This window comes from Cibotium barometz, chromosome 9 (genome assembly GCF_041138505.1).
Source record: "Cibotium barometz isolate CiBa-2024 chromosome 9, ASM4113850v1, whole genome shotgun sequence".
Taxonomy (NCBI): domain Eukaryota; kingdom Viridiplantae; phylum Streptophyta; class Polypodiopsida; order Cyatheales; family Cibotiaceae; genus Cibotium; species Cibotium barometz.
This window is the reverse complement of record NC_141054.1, coordinates 2,253,190-2,274,305: the sequence shown is the minus strand read 5'-3', so window position 1 is coordinate 2,274,305 and position 21,116 is coordinate 2,253,190. Positions and strand designations below refer to the sequence as shown.

The following is a 21,116-nucleotide window of genomic DNA, read 5'->3' as shown; positions in this document are numbered from 1 at the left end:
GAGCGAGAACGGTGCGAATGGTAGTCATCCGGGCCGTCGGAGCGAAGGTCTCATCGAAGTCAACTCCAGGGCGCTGAGCATAACCCTTGGCAACCAACCTCGCCTTGTGCTTGTCCAAGCTGCCATCAACTCGGAACTTCGATTTGAAGATCCAGTGCTGTCACATGTATCCTACGCTTGGATGCCACGTAGATATATCTGTACAAGAAGGTGCAGGACCTGGGGTGGAAAATGTTAGAAGTCATCTCCTATCTTTCTATAGACACCAGGGCCTTTGTTGTGGGTGTGCTCGCCCTTGTAAGTGTTGTTCTCATTTTTCCCCACTCTCCATATTTTTCCCCCATTTTCCCTATTTTTTCTTGGCATGGGAGGCTGCCCTGTGATGGCAGGTGGACCCAGTTCCTGGCCGACTGCATCAGTATGCTTGTGTTCACATTCTAGAGCTGGCCAACTGGTCTGGACAGGTCGTGGACCTTTTTATGCAGGCCGACTGTTGTGTGCAGGTCGTGGGCTCTTTTGGTGTCCTGTCGGCTGTCCCTGATGCAGGCCGACTGGATGCTTTAGGCCATATAAAATGGCCCCACAGCCCCTTGCCATTGGTGTATCATATTCGGGATCTTCTTGTGTATATATAGAGCAGAGTTACACGCCTTTATCTCTCTCCCTCTCTTGTGCTGTTTTTTCTGCATTGCGTTTGCTCTCGTGTTCCCAGATTTGGTCATCATCTCCGCTGCGCATTCTGACATGGTATCAGAGCCCTAGGCTCTTGATAGTTCTTGGGATTTGTGTGAGCAAGAGGGGGACTTTTGGGTTGCTGATTGGTGGACTGTACAGGACTGTTTCGGAAGAGGAGAAGCAAGAGGACGGCGGGCTGATTTGCTGGACAGCCACTTGCAGGTGTAAGTTCTTCTTTGTTCCCAACCACCCACCCTTTTTCAGACTACATCCCCGCAATGGCAGATCTGTTAGAGATGGCCGAGAGGCATGTGAAGATCCCTACACTCCTCACGTTCCTCGTGGACCGTCAGTTGGACGGGAACAACTACAGCATATGGAAGGTTATGATGGAATCTATTCTGGAGTCTTACGACCTTGCTGATTTCATCATTGTTGGGGTTCCACGGCTGGAAGTAGAGGAAGGGGAGTTAACGTCGATCCAAAAGGACCGGGAGGCACAGGCACAGTTGTGGGATCGTGTCAACGCCAGGGTCCATTCATTTATCTTCCTCAACTGCACACCGCAGGTAATCAATCATGTAAAGCATATGACGCTGGCCAGAGGTATATGGCAGCATTTGGCTTCTCTTTACAACAGGGTATCGCCCATGAAGAGGATTTCCTTGGAAGTACAAATGCGGGTTATGAGCCCTGCGAAGTCGTCGACGATGCAGAAACATATTAACAAGCTGCAGGCTCTTCAGCAGGAAGTTCTTCAGATCGGGAAGGAGATATCGTCAGAGGACATGGCCATAACATTGCTGTCGCACTTGCCCTCTTAGTACTCAACATTTTACTCGTCTTTGATTACCAGTGGGGCAGGCTCAGCACCATCCGGTGGGAGGAGCTTGTGCCCATGGTCTTGGACCAGGAGGAACAATTCGCGAACCCTCCACAAGACGAAGGTTCGGAGGCCTTAACTGGCCAATGATCGAAAGGTCGTAACTCGAGCAAAGGGAAGGCTTCATCGGAGAAGTCTTCTGAGAAGAAGTCCGACGCTAACGGCAGAGATACAGGTTCGGATCTGCAACCGATCTCTGAAATCCAGTCCGAATAAAGAAGGAATCAATCTTCTGATTCCAAGCCCTGGGAGCCTGCTTAAGACCATACAAGGCCTTACGCAACCTGTAAACCATCCCTTCCGATCCTGGAACAATAAAGCCGGAAGGTTGCTCAACGTACACCTCCTCCTGCAGGTCACCATTAAGGAACGCAGATTTTACATCCATCTGATACACGGGCCACCACTGAGAAGAAGCAAGGGCAAGAACGGTCCGAATCGTGGTCATCCGCGCTGTCGGTGCAAAGGTATCCTCGTAGTCGATGCCTGGCCGCTGAGCATAACCTTTAGCCACAAGCATGGCTTTGTGTTTGTCCACCGACCCATCAGACGCGTATTTGGTCTTAAAGACCCATTTGACACCAATGACTGACCGCTTCGACGGCCTCGGAACCAACTCCCAAGTGTTGTTTTTCTCGATGGCATCAAGTTCCACCTGCATGGCTTTCCTCCAGGTATCCTGTGAAAGGGCTTCCTTTACGGAAGTGGGCTCTTTGTCCCGCATGATACGAGACATCAAGGCATAGTTCACCTGAAGAAGCTCCGCCGTGTTGCTTTTATCTCGGACTCGATGTGATCTTCGAGGGCCGTCCTTTGTGGTCCACTCGGAGGGTAGCTCCGCGACACCTGACTCCCGAAGGGTGTCTAACAACCACCTAGGTACTCGAACAGATCGTGGAGCCCTCTGTGGTCGCGGGGGCTCAACTCCAGCTGCGGGCTCAACCTCCTGTGATGACTGAGGTGGATCAACTGGAATGTAAGACTGGGAATCATCATCAAACTCCTCTGGATCTCCAAGAAGTGGCGGCTCCTCGACAGTGGATGCTGGAACATGCTCCTCAAAGACCACATCCCAGCTAACAACAATCTCATTCCTCTCTGGATCATACAACCTGTATCCCTTGGAAAGAGAGTTATACCCCACAAATACCAGCTTGCGGGACTTGGAGTCAAGCTTCCCCCTCTGCTTCTTTGGAATATGTACATACGCGTCACTCCCAAAAACACGGAAGTGCGAGACATCGGGTTTCCTGCCAAAATATGCCTCAAATGGAGTCATATGGGGTACAGAAGTCGTCGGAGAGCGGTTACTGGCATGGACAGCCGTTGCCACAGCCTCACCCCAAAGTGGACGAGGAAGATCACGATGCTCCAGCATGGTCCTCGTCATCTCCACCACAGTCCTGTTCTTTCGTTCAACAACTCCATTCTCCGAAGGCGATCCGGTATTGGCCAATTCCCTTTTGATGCCATGATCTGCACAAAACCTGAAAAATACAGTCAAGGAGAATTCACCTCCTTTATCAGCCCTGAGAGTCTTAACCTGATATCCAGACTCTTTCTCCACCATCACGTGCCAATCCTTGAACCGTTGAAAGGCCTGGTCCTTCTGGGAAAGAAAGTAGACCCACGTGAATCTGGTACAATCATCAAGAAGCAGCATGAAGTAGAGAGATCCTCCCAAGGATGGTATCTGTTGTGGTCCACACAAGTCAGTGTGAATCAACTCCAATGGTTTCGAAGCCCGCTTGGAAGCCTGCGTCGGAAAGGATTCCCTGTGCTGCTTACCACGTATGCAAGAACTGCAGCGTCCTTGCCTATTACCAACATCTGGCAAGCCAACCACCATCTGGTCCCGGAAGGCGCGCCGCAAAGCATCCACATTTAAGTGGCCAAAACGAAAGTGCCACAAATCTCCGACCTGAGAGCCTGTCAATGAGGAGAGTGCAGAGAGCTTGTAGATGCCATTCTCCACACCGCCTTCCCAAACAACTTTGCCTGTCTCACGGTCCCTTAGAGCAACTGAATGCTCCTCAAATTCCACCCAAAAGCCAGTCTTGCATACCTCATGCACTGACAGAAGATGAAAACCCAGAGCAGGGACATAAAGAACACAGGAAGCATGCTTGCCCCCCTTGCCGTCGGGAATAATCTCCATCCGGCCCTCAGTATGTATCGGAATAGTGGAGTTATCGCCAATAAAGATACGACCTGACTGCCGTTTCAAATCCAGAAAGAAGTCACGGGGTGGAGTCATGTGCCTAGAAGCACCACTGTCGAGAATCCATTCCCGGGTATCCTTCGCGATGAAGCCAACTGCCTCCTCGCTCGAAGATGATGAAGCATCGGAGTCCACCATCTCTAAGTGCACAAATGCCGGAGTCTTCGCAGCTGAGGCTGAGGAATCAGCACTCTTCCCTGTCCGCTTAGGGCACTTCCTCCAGTAGTGGCCTTTCTCGCCACAATCATTACAAGATCTTTCGGCCTTCAGCTTCTCTCGTTCTGGATCAGGCTTCTTCTCAGAAGACTTCTCTGGTGAAGCCTTCCCTTTGCCCTTGTTGGTGTTCCGGCCTTTCAACCGTTGGCCAGTTAAGGCCTCCGAACCTCCGCCGTGAGGAGGGTTCGTGAAACATTCCTCCTGGTCCAAGACCATTGGCACAAGCTCCTCCCAAGTAATGGTGCTGAGCCTGCCACTCGTGATCAACGAGGAATAGAAAGCAGAATACTGACCAGGCAAGTGGGAAAGCAAAGTGATGGCCATATCTTCAGATGATATCTCTTTCCCAGCTTGTAGGACTTCCTACTGAAGGGCCTGCAGCTTGTTAATGTGTTCCCGCATCGTCGAAGATTTTGCAGGGTTCATAACCCGCATCTGCACTTCCAAGGAGATCCGTTTCATGGGTGACACCCTGTTATACAAAGAAGCCAAGTGCTCCCATATGCCTCTCGCCAGCGTCATGTGCTTCACATGATTGATCACTTGTGGTATGCAATTGAGGAAAATAAACGATCGGACCCTGGCGTTGACACGATCCCACATGTGTGCCTGTGCCTCTCGGTCCTTTCTCGTCGATAATAACTCCCCTTCCTCAGCTTCCGGCCGTGGCACCCCGATGATAATAAAATCAGCAAGGTCATATGACTCCAGAACCGACTCCATCATGACCTTCCAGATGCCGTAATTGGACCCGTCCAACTGACGATCCACTGGGAACGTGGGGAGAGTCACAATCTTCACGTGCTTCTCAGCCATCTCTAGTAAATCTGCCATCGCGGAGAGTAACCTGAAAAGGGTGGGTGGGTGGGGAAAAAAAATCTGAAAACCTGCAAGTGCTGTCCAGCACCTTTGCCCGCCTTCCTCTTGCACCTTCTCTTCCCGTTCAGCCCAAAACAGTCCACCAATCAGCAGCCTAACGCTCCCCCTCTTGCTCAGAAAAACGCCCAAGATCTGTCTAGAGCCTATGGCTCTGATACCATGTCAGAATATGCAGCGGAAATGATAACCAAACTTGGGTAGACAAGAGCAAGTAGACTGCAGAAAATAAACAGCACAAGAAACACAGAGAGATAGGTGTGTAAACTCTTCTCTATACACAAGATCCCGGAAAAACTGAATGAGGAAGTGGTGGGGGCAAGGGGCCTATATATACATCTCTGGAAGAGCAGTCGGCCAGCATATGAAGTGCCCACAACTGCTGAAAATGGTCCCACGACTGCATAAATGCAGTCGGCCAGCAGATGAATGCCCACGACTGATAAACATGCAGTCGGCCAGCAGCCCAGTAGCCCACGACTGATAAACATGCAGTCGGCCAGCACTGGAGTGCTCCTGGCATCCTCTGGCAACCCTCCCACCACTAGGAAAAATGGGAAAAAATAGGGAAAAATACAGGGAGTGTGGAAAAATGATAAAACACCTTATACAGGGCGGGCACACCCACAACAGAGGCCCTGGTGTATGAATATAGACAGGAGATGACTTCTAACACATCTTTGGCCAATAGAAAGTGTCTCACTAAAGCTAATGTCCTGTGTATCATGGGGTGTCCAGCAGAAGGAGCGTCGTGACACTCCTTAAGAATCTTAGACCGAATGTTCGGGACTTGCGGTACACAAATTATGTCATTACGGAACAATAAACCATTCCGAATCATCCACTAGCCTCCTGCAACCTGAATCGTAGGCTGCTCAAGTCACAGTTGGTCAATCAATGAGCTCCCGTCCTGGATCCTCTGCCAATATGGACCAAAATAACTATCAATCCTGCAAAGCCCTCTCAATGACTGAAATAAGTCAGTGGAAATCTCGGTGAACAACAAAGTATTCACCTCTCTGATCCAACTAAGCCCATCTGCTACATTATTCATGGACCCCTTGCGATAGCGTATCTCAAAATCAAAATCTTGCATTAACTCTGCCCATCTAGCCTTTCATCCTCTCAAATCATCTGCATCACACACATACTTGATTGACTGATGATCAGTCCAATCATCAGTCAATTCCACAAACTTGGAGCCATATAAATAATGCCTCCAAACCTTGAGAGCGTAAATGACAGCATAAAGCTCCTTCTCAACGGTTAGCCAATAAGATTGAGTGTCGTCCAACCGAAAGCAACAGGTCTACCATCTTGGAATAGAGTAGCCCCGATCACGTAGTCACTCGTGTCGATCTACCATCTTGGAATAGAGTAGCCCCGATCGCGTAGTCACTCGTGTCGGTCTCAAAAACATAAGGCCGGATCGGGCAGTGCTAAGGTAGGTGCTTCCTTGACTTTATTTTTCAAAAGTCTGAAGGCCGTATCCAAATCATTATTCCAAGTGATAGGCTGATTCGACTTACGTCCACGACCTTTCAACAAGTTGGTCATCGGTAGTGTGAGCTGAGAGTACACCCACACAGATTTCCAAAGAAAAACAACAAAACCGAGAAAAGAACGAAGGTGTCTCACCGTCTGCGGTATCGGCCAAGCCAAAACCTTCTGCACTCGGTCATAGTCAATGCTCAAACCATCTCTTGTGAACTTGTGTCCCAAGTAAATGATTTCTATCATGAAAAACTCACATTTACTAAATTTAACATACAGTCGATTCTGTCTTAAAATAATCAAGACAATCGTGAGGTGTCTGGCATGATCCTCCAAAGTACGACTGTATACTAAAATATCGTCCAAAAACACCACCACAAACTTCCCCAAATGTTCACGAAAAAGATCGTTCATCATTTGCTGGAAAGTGGTTGGAGCATTGGTCAACCCAAAAGGTAATACGAGAAACTCGTAATAGCCATACCTAGTCCGAAAGGTGGTTCTTTCGATGTACCTTTCATGAATACATATCTAGTGGTAGCTAGTACGTAAATCTATCTTCGTAAAATACTTCGCTCCTACTAAACGGTCAATCAAGTCATCTGATCTAGGGAGAGGATAGCGGTTCTTGATTGCCACTTTGTTCAATCTCTTGTAATCTACACACATTCGCCAGGTTTGATCCTTCTTTCTCCTAAGTAACATAGGCGCACCCCAAGGTGATTTACTTGGATGGATCTAGCCCATCCTCAAATAGTTTGCGAGTTGTTTAGCCAACTCATCTTCCTCAACCTGGCTCATCCTGTATGGCAGAACGCTAACAAGTTAAGCACCAGGGACTAGATCAATACAATGATCAACTACCCTTTCGGGTGGTAAACCCGATGGCAGCTCCTTAGGAAATACATCTTGAAACGAGTCAAGTAACTTCTTTAATTCTTTGCTTTCAAACACACTTAATTCATTAACTTCCATCATTGGTACGAGAAATAAAGAAAATGAAATCAACACACAATGGAAAGCAGTATACAAAGAAGAATCCATTATATTTCCAAAATCAATTGTATTTACAAGAGGTCCCTAAGAGGGATGTATACAATCACCTTGAATGCAAAGCTGAGTGTTCCTATGTTCAAAAGAAAGAGAATGACTAAACCAATCTATCTGGACCTTAAGAGTCTTAAACCACTCAATCCCTAATAGCAAGTCTACATGCTCTAGGTGCATCACATAGAACTCCAGAACATCGTTGTAGTCCTGAATCCGGATTGGTAGCTTCTCAACCTTTCGATCCCACACTTGCCGACCCTCAGGTAGGCGTACCTCATAGGTGTGATCACTAGGCGTCGTGTCCAGACCCAACTTTCACACAAGTTTGTAATTTACAAAGTTGTGTGAGCTTCCGGGATCCAGGAGAATGTGTATTCTATGGCCGTTCACTTCTCCATAAACTCAGAGAAGATCGTGCAAGCCGAAAACCTTAGAGTTGAACAGACAATCAGAACATGAACTAGGGCGAGAAATAACAGTGACTGAAGTACCTGTCAAAGACAATTGGTTGGTTGCCTTCATCTTGGGTCCTGCGTTGGTCTTAGCACCCTTCTTCTTCGGGCACTCGTTACGCATGTGTCCTTTTTCTTCGCAGATGAAGCAACATCCCTCCTTCTTGAGCATCATGTCAAAGTCACGCAGCAGCAGCACACACACCATCCTAGGGCACTGAGCAACGTCGGTGGCTGGGCTCCCATCTCCTACCCGTTGTTCCGCCTCCCCCCAAAAACCCAGCCGAAGGAGATATCTATGACAAGGCGCCACCACACCCTATGTATGGCTCTTCGACATCCAATGCTCTTGCATATGAAATAATCCACCACAACTTCTAGTCATGCGATAACTCGAGAGTAGATACGAGAATTGCCACCTCCAACACCCTCCTTTAATTCGAGCACCTCGATCAAACAAAGGTTAGGACCACCCAGGACCACACATGTCGAGCTCTGATACCATGTCAAAAAACAAGCAACAGCAGCACGCACACCACCCTAGGGCACTGAGCAACGTCGATGGCTGGGCTCCCATCTCCTAGCCGTTGCTCCCCCCCAAAAACCCGGCCGGAGAAGATATCTATGACAAGGTGCCACCACACCCTATATATGGCTCTTCGACTTCCCATGCTCTTGCATATGATGAGAACACTTCAAAGCCTTGATGAGACGGCTTTTCTTCGTTGGAGTCGAATTAGAATTCTTCAAAGATTGTTCCGTAGACTTCTCTTCTATTGTGCTAGTCATCGGCACGGAGAACTTCCTTTTGTACTTGTTTCCCTGCTCGGTTACAGTCTTGGTTTTGGAAGAGACCATTGTATTATCATAAATACGCGTAGAGTGAATGGCCTCATCCAAAGTTTTGCACTTGTTATTCTTGACCTGTAAACGGTACAAGTCTGGTAATCTTGCTACAAAGAAACCCAAAAGAGTAGTAGAATCCATCTTCGTAGCTTTCATTGCAAGTCTCTAAATTTCTGGAGGTAGACCTCATAAGTGAGGTTCTGCGAGGTCATGGTCAAACTAGCAAACTCAGCAACTATGTCGTAGTCGTCCTCCTTGAGGATTTAGTCACGAAATCTTCAAAAAGATCGTCGTCGGCGGCCTTGGGACCAAGCGGGTCTTCATACTCGGGAGCGAGTTCCATCTCTGATTCTTGGGTCGACATCCTGGAAGAGGAGAGGCGAGGAGAAAACTAAGTCTTCGAGAAAGCAAAAGCTCCCAAGAGTTGAGAGATATCCCGTGCACAAAGGGTTCAAGTGGCTCTAAGGAGACATGGCTGCCAAAGGAAGAAAGAAAACAAGAAGTGGCTGCAAGCCCGAGATGCTGAAAGAAACCTTCACGAGAACTCCCGTGCAGAATTAGGGAAACCCGTGCTGTTTTTTTTTTTTAAGCCCACGTTTCCACGCTGAGTTTTTTTAAGCCCACGCTAGTTTTTTTTTATAAAAAGCTACCACACTCGTTGCGTTTTTTAAAATGGCCACGCTAGTTGCTTTTTTTTAAAAGAATGGGACTGCCTTCAAAAAAAAGCACGTGAGGTCCTTAAATAGGCTAAAAAAGACGTGGAGTCTTTAAAAAAAACGTGAAGGCTGAAGAAAGCACCGCACCCTGCCTGCACGCCACCTACCAACAGCAGGAAACGAAAAAGAAAAAAAACAAAACAAAAGGCTCTTGGTTCTCTCTCTCTCTCTCTCTCTCTCTCTCTCTCTCTCTCTCTCTCACGCACAGCCTACAAAGCCTCCTTCACTTGCCTTCCCCCACTTGCAAACAAGCAAAGCTTTCCCTTCACTCGTCGTCCTTCACGACCCACGTCTTGACCACAACACTCCCACACGGGTTCCAGCGATGCAAAGAAAACGTATAGTTCTAAAATCAAAAAAAAAAAAAACAAGCTATGACATGAACTCACACCTACCGACTGGTACACCCTCGAGGCACGCTCTGATACCACTGTCAAACCTCCACAATCTCCTCATAGGACATACCTGCAACAAGACTCCAAACCTGCAAAACAAAGCCATAAAACCGTGAAGGGGGTGCAAGCCTGACTCAACACCCAACCACGAGACAGTCGTGAGCAAAGCCCACAAGTCTTGGTTGTCCCCACCGAGCCACGAGCTAAGCTAACTAGCTAGACGTACCGACCAGTCTCTACCCCATGACGTCCCATAACGCCATGGAGCTACTCTCATGGGCTTTGAGACTGCTGTCAGCCTCGGCTGCATGAAGCAGGTTCGCGTCTGCACTAGATCCAGCTCCTGACTGCAGAGCTCTCGCATCGCGAGACTCTCATTGACTCACTGACCTTGGCCACCCTTTTATAGGCTCTTGGCCGGTCACTGGGCATCCACACATGGTTGCCCGCCCGTCAATCCATCCCCAGCCCAGCTCGCCAATCTGCCTGCCTAGCTCCAAGCTACCCGAAGCCTCGAAGCCTAGTCTTGTGTGCATGCTGCACACGGTAGATACACTCTGTGCACATGACAACAATGGCTGGTACAGTGGTTGATTCAGCTCGTACAACATGCATACTACCATGAAGAGGAGTGAAGTAGTGTAGAGACTCTCCATAAGGTGATGTAGACAAGAATGCGAGCAGTCAACATGGTAGAAGAGATCTTGCAGCAAGAGTGCCTACTCCAAATGAAGAGAAAGGACTCCAATTTATAGATTAGGGCCTCCCATGAGCTATAATGGCAAGAGAAGGCTATAATCACAAGTGGAGAGCCACACAATAGCTGAAGTGACAAGTGTGAGGCCACTTGTCTCACTTTGATCCACTTTGTGACAAGTGTAATGCCACTAGTCTCACTTTGGTCCACTTCCTTGCCACGTCCCAATCTCAGAGATGGGTTCTCCCATAATCTTTACCTTTAAAAATATCCCAACTGGTAGACCTTCTGCCAAATGTGCTTTGGCATGTCCCCCCATTTGCTCAATTCCAGACGTAATGACGCAAATAGAATTTCCATCAGAGTCGGGCCAAGAATAGTAACCCTCATAAATGTTAGGAGTGTGATCCTTTGTATTCCAGGATAATCCTCCATTCCCAAAGATTGTACTTTCCCAATATTTAGACGCCTTGGAGTCCACCAGATCCCTTTCATACAGGAAATGTCGAGGCTCGTGACAGAATCAGTACCCACAAGGAGGTATATGGATTATATTGTTGGCTCGCCATTTCTACAGCCTGTGTGCCAACTGAATTTTATGGTTGCCTCGTGTTGGACTGTGTTATGGCATTTGTATATGGATAATCCGGCATCTCCCGTGAGGAGAGTAAGGCCCTCAAAGCTTGTATATGATATTTTCTCCTTGGGTAATAGAATACTCCAAGGGGTGGGGTCAGCCCACTCTAGCCACTCTGCGGCGTCAGATGTGCACATCTCTCTTTTACAATTTTGTAGATTAAGTGGCATATGTTCAAGGCTGTGGCCAATTTCAGTGTTTAATTGCATTAATGGTCAAAATGTTTTGCGAAACCCCTTCGCTCCACGCTTGGGAAGTTACAAGAAGACACATCAATTGACCTATCCTCATATGGTGCTATTTGTGAAGAAATATGTTACGTACCTAGCACTAACCCTTGAGATTAGGGACTAATCCAACAAGGTTAGGAGAGCCCTGGGTAAGGAAAAGCAGGCGGATTCGCGTGGCTAAGGTTCACATTAAATAAATCCAAGGTTATTGGATATTTATGACTAGACTGTTATTTATAGCAACAATAAGCACTATATAAGTGAGTCTTGGGTTATTAGTGATTCATTGTGGTCTGGACCTGGACTAAGAGGCTTACCAAAGGCCCTATGGGCACTGGTGGTCTGGGAAGCCAGGGCTGACTACCATGGACTCGTGAGTCGTGAGAGTGGAACCTTAGCCCCTGGCTAGGGGAACGTTTGCGGACACGAACCTTCGGTTGGGTGGTGAGCTTGCCTGCACCCCTTTTATTTGGTCTCTAAATCTTGTCCATGCCTGTGTATTAAGTGATCCTTGGGAGGAGTATCAAAGCAAGCCTAATTACGGAGGCGGGAAAAGCAAGATTTGCATGTCCTATTTTTTCAAGGTTGCTAAGCCAAGTATCTCTCAGTCACCATATCTACGTTTTGAATCTGCAAGAAGTAGGTGCTTTTGTAGGTTTTGCTGGGAAGATAAGGTTCATGTGGATTTTGAGAGAAGCGGGGAGAACAGGCAGATTTGTAGGCATGCGTGCAGGTGGAATTGTCTCGGGAAACCCTTGTTTTTGGACTGAAACCCTAGGTTTTCTCTCTCCTATGTCAGCGCCGCAGTTAGGCTGTTTCATGGCGTACACGGTTATTGCATGGGCCGTGGGCTTGCAGCCAGGCATGCAGGGAAACGTGACCATGTGCAGTTGCCATGAGGGCATCAGGTGGCTGTCTACTAGGGCTGGTAAGTGCTCTGAACTGGGCGCCAACAGCCAAGCAAAGCATGCTGGCAGCTGGACAGAAGTCGCATCAGTTGGGAACTTGGGTGATGCCCAGCAAGAGTACAGGTCTTACAGGCTGTCCAAAAGGGTGTACAACACCCGAAACAGGCCATACAGACCACATGACTGGTGCATGTGGGCAGAGCAGGCGGACAAAAGGGCAGTGAAGAGGGACAGAGGAAGCAGATGGCGATCTGTTTTCTTTGGCAGAGAAAAGCATATTTTAAAGCCATGTATAGGGTTTTGTGTTTTTAATTTACAGATGGGGACAGGGGCAATTTTTAGCGCACACTTTTAAGAAAAGGAAAAGACCCAGGAGATAAGGAATGTACACTTTGCATTTCACCAGTTCCTGGAAGCCCATAAGATGTAGATGGTTAGGGGTCTCCTGAAGAGGAAAGCCCTGACATGGTGGAAAGAACTCATGAATAAACCGAGTACTTAGGCAGAGGATGAGACAGTGTTTCGCGATGAGTTCCTCCAGGAGGAGGATGAGTTTGATATAGTGGCCAAGTTTACAGACTTGGACATGGAGAACCTCTCTTTTGACACGTATTTACAGAGATTCAAAGAGTTGCAGGCCCAAGCGGCACACATGCATGCCACAAGGTTGTGGGTTTTTTATCCGTGGGTTGGCAAGGGAACACAAGCTCTAGGTAGAGAACAATTATCGCAAGACACTGGAGGATGCCATCCAGTATGCTAGGACTTATGAAGAGATTGTTGGTACAAGGATGAGCTATGGTGGCTTAAAGGGAACATGGCTGGCATTGCACAACATTCTATGTTCCCTCCTCTTCTACTTGAGTCTTGAATGCATTCTTGGTCACCATCTGAATCACTTTCAGAATTATAATATCGTTTCATAACCTTAATCAAAGTTTTCCTAGTTTTGAATTTGCTTCAATAACTCACACAATTTTGATGTTAGAATTTTCAAATGATGCAAAACATGATCCCCTCAATAATGTAATGAAATCTATCACCTTAAGCTTGGCGTGTACAAGGCGTTTGTGATGTTACTCAAGAGACTGCCTTAAAAATGTTAACAAGGTCTTGCCCCAACACCAACGAACAATATTTGGTCCAATGTCCCCATTGCAAACAACATTTGCATTGGTGGAATTGGCAATTCTCATGGACTTTTTCCTAGCAATATTTCCATTTTTTCTTACCCATTCTAATCTGCAAAGACCCTTTTTGTTAGAGGACTTTGCATTGCCGTTTGAATCAATGTTCACAAAACATCTTATTTGTATGCATGTCACTCAAAAAATATTGTTGCAGCATTTCCGATTCACACAACTTAAAGAAATGCATTATAGAACTAAGAACTTAAAGAAATGCATTATAGAACTAAGCATTGCTATAGCTATTGCATTTGCATTGTCAAAAATTTTGTAGCATTCTCAATTCACAGAACTTAAAGAAATGCATTATAGAACTAAGCATTGCTATCGCTATTGCATTTGCAGTTACAAGTACTTTTTGCAAATATTTCCATACAAAAGATTTCATGGTGGATTTATAATTCCATGACCATTCATCAAGTGTTGCCTTGAAAATAGTTTAGGGTTGAAGATAGTAGTCATCCCAGGCGGCTCTCCAAGATTTCACCACACTTCTAAATAACGAATCTTGGACACAAAATGTAAATATCCCAACAACCTGCAGGTATTGTCAATGTCCACTGAATGCAACCGAAATGGCTACCAGTAGATCACTAATGACAAAGAAACCTGCAAAGTGTATGAAAAATGGTAGAGAGTGTGTAAAGTGTAGAAATGTTGATGACAGGGATGTAAAAGTCGATGACAGTTGATGACGATGCTGACGAAGCTATTGATGATGACCTCGAAGATGCGATGTGGATGTTGATAACACTGGAGAAGCGGTAATGGCAACCCTATTTGCACACCAAATGTATGTTGTTGCAGTGAAGAAAACCTAAAATCGAACAAAGACACTTCAAACTAACGCTCCCCCAAAATGTCCGTGGATACCTTACATCATGCGAACGAGCCTTGAAACGGCCCGAAAGGCACAAAAATTTTGTTTAACATAGTTAACTTAGTTAACAACACACTACAGGATATACCTTCTTATGGTTGGAGCACACTACAAGCGGCCATGCACTCGGGGCTTCACAACCCACGGAGAGGACTAAAGATCATAGGTTGTAAGGACATCATCCCTCACAACTCACGAGTAGTAGACCTACACACAACCATGGCGCAATCACGCCAGGCATGCGATTATTCTCATGAAAATAGGGGAGAGGACAATTTTACCTAGCTAGAAACTTCCTCCTTATGTGCCCATGTCCTAATACAGTTTTATACCCTTGGTGTGCAACTAACCCAAGAAATGAAAAGACCTAAGACACTTGCACACACGCCTCCTCCACGATCATCTTTTAAGTCTCCACCTCGAACTGCTCCTCCACTGTCCATGCACAATCCTTCATGATGTGCTCAATAGAGTCACACTTGAAACATTGACCAATCACTCGCTTGGCTTGGAAATCCTCCTAAGAGAGTTGTGTATACAACACTCCCCCACTAGAACAATTGTTATCATCTAAGACTTTTAACAGCTCCACCTTTTAGAAATCCCCTTGTCCTTCTACAACAAACTTTTTACCGGACCCCAAACTTGGACGTCACCCGCATCTCAAGGGTAGCCATACGTACCGCGCCCGAGAGATCACACAAACAGAGTACACACATCTGCGTGCATGGACGGTTTCAAACAATCCACAAAACGCTCAACCTGCTCAGAAGCATGAGCAAAGCTTGTAGAATGGGCATAGTCAGTTATCAATTTGCCTTATTTCTGAGTAAAGCGCTCCCAATGCCGCTTTCACTCACAGTGACAATCCGCAGAAACAAACTTCTTCATGACAGCCTTGTGGCAATCCTCCCCAACATATGACGGCATGGTGTCGTAGGTGGTCTTCCCAACTACAAAAGCGCAGCACCAATCAAAGCCATGCATACCAAATGAAACTAAAAAACATCAGAACCACCCATCAAAGCCATGCATACCACCCTATACATGGTAGGACTTAGGCAAAAGCCAGCACCTAAGAGATATATGCAGAAAGGGCAGGGAAAGAGGCAAAACAGCAGACCATGGCTGTTTCAGCCATAACCTGCCTGTCTGATTTGGCTTCTTCGCCTTCTCCCGACTGTCTAGAGGCAGCACCTGTGAGACGTACTTCTGCATAAAAGCTTTTTTTGAAAATAAAACAGAAAATACAACTCAATTCTTTCAATGCTCGAGAAGGCTTGAAAAGAAGACCAAACTGACCTGGTAGGTGTGCGCAGGAAGTTGCCAGCCATGGCGCCGCACCATCAGGGCGTGTGGCTGTTCACAGACAAGTGGCCCCAATGGTAAGCATGGATGCTACTGGAAAGTCAGAAGAAAGTTCAAGATCTTGTCAGGACGCGATCCATCTAGCAGCTAATCTCTGCACTGTTGGGGCTTTGCATTCCGCACATCTTTTCTCTGGTTTCCGGAAAACTCTAGCAGCTAGCTTTGCTTCATCTGCGAGGAAGCGACAGGCTTCTCCGGCATCAGAACCACGACAAAGAACCGGTAGAAACGACAAACACTCTTCTGCAGAGCCGGAGAAAGTCCATGAACACAGCCCCCAGAACATAAAGATCCTCTGGAGCTTGGCAAGAATTTCCTGCTTGGCTATGGTTCCTTTGCCTCATTCGATTCTCTGTTCAGTTTAAAAATGGCAGCTTAGATGTCTGGCTAGGGTTTTCTGGCTGTTAGGGATTTCCGTTTGTTGGCTTTTCGCCGTCTGTTAGGGTTTATTATGATCATTTAGATTTTTCTGTCCGGCACAGGGAGGCGCAGAGAGGCAACAACGCGAACTTGCTGAAATAGATTCCTCACCGGCACCGACCCAAAAACAAGATAAATGATGTTGGCAGGACGACAGCGTGCGGAGATTCACAGAGGGGAGCTCGCCCCCACGCCCGTCCACAACAAGAAGGGACAAGGCTGCCTTAGAAACACAGGTGCGCTTTGTGAAGTCAACGGTACCTACGCATCCCGAGGGATCCATTATGTTGGTAGAATAACTAATGCTATTTTGGTCATTTTGAGGGCTAGCACTTAGAAAATAGGGTTGCAAAAGAAGGCCACAATTTTTGAAAATTTCTCTAAATTTTAAAGATAAACCTATATATTTTGAAGGTCAACCTAGTTTATGGCCTTCAAAATGAAGGTTTAGGGTAGGCATTCAAATTTCAGCCCTACCAGGTAGCAAGAGTGCAAGAGGAGGCACTCTCTCACACACAAGTATCCCTAATGCCATACCCTCCCGCCTCCTTCCATACCCACCACCCATATCGTCGAATTGCAACATCCCTCCTAGGCTCCTAGCACCTTCTAGAGTCCACACTGTAGCAGTGAACCCCTCCCTCTTGCATGATTATGCGCAATAAATAAACATCTCTGGCGTCATCCCTCCCTCCTATGCTCATATGTAGGTCTGTCTTGGAAGAGAGACACGTCAAGAGAGAGCTTTGGCGTGCCCATGACCACCATGAGACAAAGAGAGATCACGAGAGAAGGATTTCTAGCACGCGTGAATAGCACATAGAGAGAGAGAGAGTTGGGGGGTGGATTTGGTGAGCAGCACGAGGACGGGGAAGTAATGCAAGATTGGAAAAGCATAGCGTTTTGCCATTTGTCCACATGCCCAAAAAGAGATGGTTTCTATTTGTAAAACCAACCCAAAAATCATTGACCATCACATTAAAAGGAGCCATATCCACAAACGAGGGAAATTTTAATAAATGATTTAGAAAAGAGCATTTAGGTGCTCGAAAATAGTAGGAAAAAAAAGCCTTCCCATTTCTTTTGTTGTTTTGATATGTGTTAGCAATGGTGTCCCAGATGCAAGTGATGTTTTTTTTGGCCTCATTGTTCTCTCTCTCTCTTTCTCTCTCTCTCTCTCTCTCTCTCTCTCTCTCTCTCTCTCTCTCTCTCTCTCTCTCTCTCTCTCTCTCTCTCTCTCCCCCCTTATGTGTGTGATGAATGACCTCATGAAAGTTTCCATTATTTTATTTTTTTGCTTTGAAGAATTGTGCTTGTGTGCCATGAATGCTTCAAAAGTTTTTTTCTATTTGGAGAATAATGTTGACAAGTCTAAAGGGGGCATGTGAAAAAGACGTTGACACACAACAAATATCTGTACGGCCTACCCATGGCACAAGGATGACAACCTCTAGCTTATCCTTGGGTTTATTTAACCTAAGCCCATCGTCATAATAGCACATTTCCACTTGAAATGTGGTGGATATTTTCCTAGGGCATGTCACCATTGCTCTAACACATGAGGGGAATGTACCATATGGCTCCTTTGGATGCGTCTACTCTTGGATCATATGTGTAGGATTCTATGAGGACCCTCAAGTCACACATAGAGCCCATTAAGGGCCCTTTGTCATTTTTGTCATTGCAAACACCCAAGTGCTCCAATGAAAAGGCATGTTTAAACATCCATCTACAATGTTTATAAAATGGCTTGATTAAAGTGGTTCTTTAATCAATTAAAATGGCTTAATTAAAGTGGTTCTTTAATCAATTAAAATAGCCTCAAATTTATCTTATAGAATCCTCTCCACTTGCAATGATGACAAATAGTCACGATAGTGTTGTTTTTTATACCGTACTTTTGTATTGCTTTTTTTTTGGGGGGGGGGGTTATATTTTTGGTTGGGGAGGACCATGCATGTACAAGTGACATCAACTAGCCCCATGTGTGACTCAAAGGTGTAAATGGCAACAAGCAAGTGCAAAAGAAAAGAAAGTGATACTTTGCACTCTACACTCAATACTTGTGAAACACCACAATCTTGAAGTATAAAGGTGACTTTTTCCAAGCACAAGTACATGCAACAAGAGTACAAACATAGCAACCTTGAATCTCATTTAAAAATTAAGAGTACAAAGATGAGTTTTTGTAAGCACAAGTATATGATATGTCTCATATCATGTCTAAACAAGTCATCTATTAAGTTAGCATGTAGCCTCCTTATCTATGCAAGCATGTTAAAGAAGTAAGGAGTGTTATGAATTTCACAAGGGTGTTGAGCCTAATGGTTGATCCCAACAAGCTACCCATGACATTTCAATCCATCAAGCATGGTTTATATGTTTTCAAATATCAGCATGCCAAAGAAATAAGGTTCTTTTGGGTCTTGAATAAAGTACTTTTGTGTTTTCTTCTTGTCTCGTTTGATTAATAACTACATGATTTGATTGCGTAAGTGTTAAAAAGTGATTCTTCTAATTACCTACATGATTCTACATTAATGCAAAAGAATTCCCATCATTATGAGAGATAACAACATAAAAGTCATGTAAGGCATGTTGTGAAGTTCCACCTTCACCTGATCCAACTCTACAACATAACAAAAGTTGAGCTACAAACTAGATAAAGTTCTTCAATGTAAATCTTTAGAGATTACGTAAGCACGTTATGGCAAAACCAAAATCACCAAAAAACATTAAAATTGAAAGACATGTGCATCAAACTTCAAAAGTGGAGAGGTTGAAGATTGAAATAAAAAGAGCCATGATCAATTGGTTAAAGAACATGATGGTATAAAAAAGACTTACGTAAGCATCTAAAGGAAAAAGCGCTCAACTTTTCTAGAAAAAGTGTTTGATAATGTCCATTGTTTGTAAGCATCTCTTCATATGGCTTCTCATGATTATGTAATATTAACTTTAACAAAATATCAAAACAACCATCATGATCATTCCCTCAAAGGGGTGTGTTTTAATGAACTTTTGTTCAAAGTGGTTTATCAAGGGCACACTTCTTTTAAGATCCTTCGTAAAGTTGAGTTTATTTACTAAAGCACTATGAAATGAATCTCTTTGAATCCTACATATTTATACATCACATCACTTAACCTTAATCATGATATTTCAAGTTCTTTTTACATAAATTTTATCAACCGTTGCTTTTTCTTCCCCTTCAATTTATGTTACCCATGTTTAAGTCATCATTGCTAACTCTTACCTATCATTTTTTCTTCACTAAAATAACTCATCGCATCGTTTTAGCACATCACACATAATTGAGCCTACGAGTAACTCAGGCAGGAACCAAAACCCCTCAAAGGATGTTAAGGAGCAATTAGTCATAGTGCAATCCCAAGAACTGCAATCACAATGTAATCCCAAGAAGCATGCTACATGCAAGAAGAGATTGGAGTCTCACTAATTTGTGAGGTGTTGGCAAATGTGCAAAAGGAAAAACCTTGTTTAGAGTGAAACTAGGCCAGCCATCATCAACGGATTGTCTAAAAAAGTGATCTCTAGGTGGTAAGACCTTTGTCTACATTACGGAACTATAAGACCAAAGAGAATTGTACACTTAGGGTTATAATAGTTCATCATGCCAAAAAAATTAAACATCCCAAAAATTATGTTGCGCTTGTTTTTTATAGGTTTTTCCAAGCAAAGAAATCTTTGGATAAAGCACAACATAATCATGAAGTATACATATAAAAATCTACAATTATGTGTGACTACAACTATTATATACTTGGAATGCTAATGAAGCAAATTAGCCCACCATGTTGTTAATGCAACATGACTAAAAGAACCCTAATGGCCAAATTGGAATTGATATATCATGTTGATGACCTCTTTCCCTCACTATAATAATGGTGTTTACTTTCCCCTTCCTTATTTCATACAATTGTGCCTACTTATTGACATGAGTGTTAACGATGACTCCCTGCATTTAGTTAATCATAATTATGGGCATGGATAGCTTTGACCAATTGTGCCTATGTAATGGTGCGAGTGTTCATGATGACTCCCTAGATTTAGTTGTTATAAATTTGTGCATAGATATGGCTCTCATCAATCAAAATGCTGCCTTAGATAAACTATTGAATTTAGGCATCATGCAAAAAGAAACTGCCATCTCTACTCCATGACATAATTGATGGGGTACAAATAGGCTCACATTAACCAAGGGAAAATCTTTTTTTTCCCTGTTTTGCACATTTGATTAATGACGCTTTCATTAAAATTCAAGCTAAAAAGATAGAAAAAATAAGGCATTAAGCATAAAAATTAGATGGGTTCATGTTTTTTCCCAAAATTGTTGCATGTAGCCTTTGGATTCTAAGAGTGTCTATTGTGAAACCACAATTTATTTTACCTCTTAGTGCTCAATTCTCAACTTCTTATAGGAAGCCATAGGAAGTGTATAACAAAATGGAATTCTTGTCAGGTTTAAACTTCTATTTAGACACTTATTTTATAATTCTTATCAGGTGTTAAACTTCCATTTGGACATTTCTTTTAGTAAAGCAAAATTGGATTTTTGTGGACTCTCCCTCTCTCTCTCTCAAATGGAAATGAACAATATGTAGCATGCTTTTGTTTTTTATACTTTTAATTCAAGGTCAAAGGACCTCTTATGGTCTATGATTTACACCATTAGGCCCATAGGCCATTTTTAAACCTTTAATGGATACTTAAATCAACAAAGTAATTTTAACCTTTATTGGATACTTAAATTAACCAAGTAATTTATTTATCACCTCTACTTTGCTCACTCTATTCATCCCCTTACCCGATGTCCCTATCTCTCTCCAATCTTAACATGCCTCGTTCTTTCAAATCATAGCTTGGATTGAGGAGCTTTAATAACGAAAAGTGTGATTTTTGTGCTATACAACCACACATTTTGTGATGATGTGGAAAGGTCAC

At 44.6% G+C, this 21,116-nt stretch overlaps 1 protein-coding gene across 9 annotated transcripts in view; it reads right to left on the bottom strand.

The window, feature by feature from the left end:
- LOC147635158 (protein S-acyltransferase 21-like) overlaps window positions 1-16,463 on the bottom strand; it is a 91,313-nt gene extending 74,850 nt beyond the window's left edge. For 3 of the 9 annotated variants that reach the window (XM_086802331.1, XM_086802333.1, XM_086802337.1), the window contains exon 1: window positions 15,666-15,847. In XM_086802331.1, the coding sequence (XP_086658457.1) occupies window positions 15,666-15,697 (32 nt within the window). In that variant the 5' untranslated portion in view covers window positions 15,698-15,847. Of the gene's footprint in view, window positions 1-15,665 lie in introns of all 9 variants that reach the window. The other 6 variants (XM_086802336.1, XM_086802340.1, XM_086802334.1 and 3 more) reach the window with 5 other exon arrangements.
- Window positions 16,464-21,116: the final 4,653 nt, after the last annotated feature.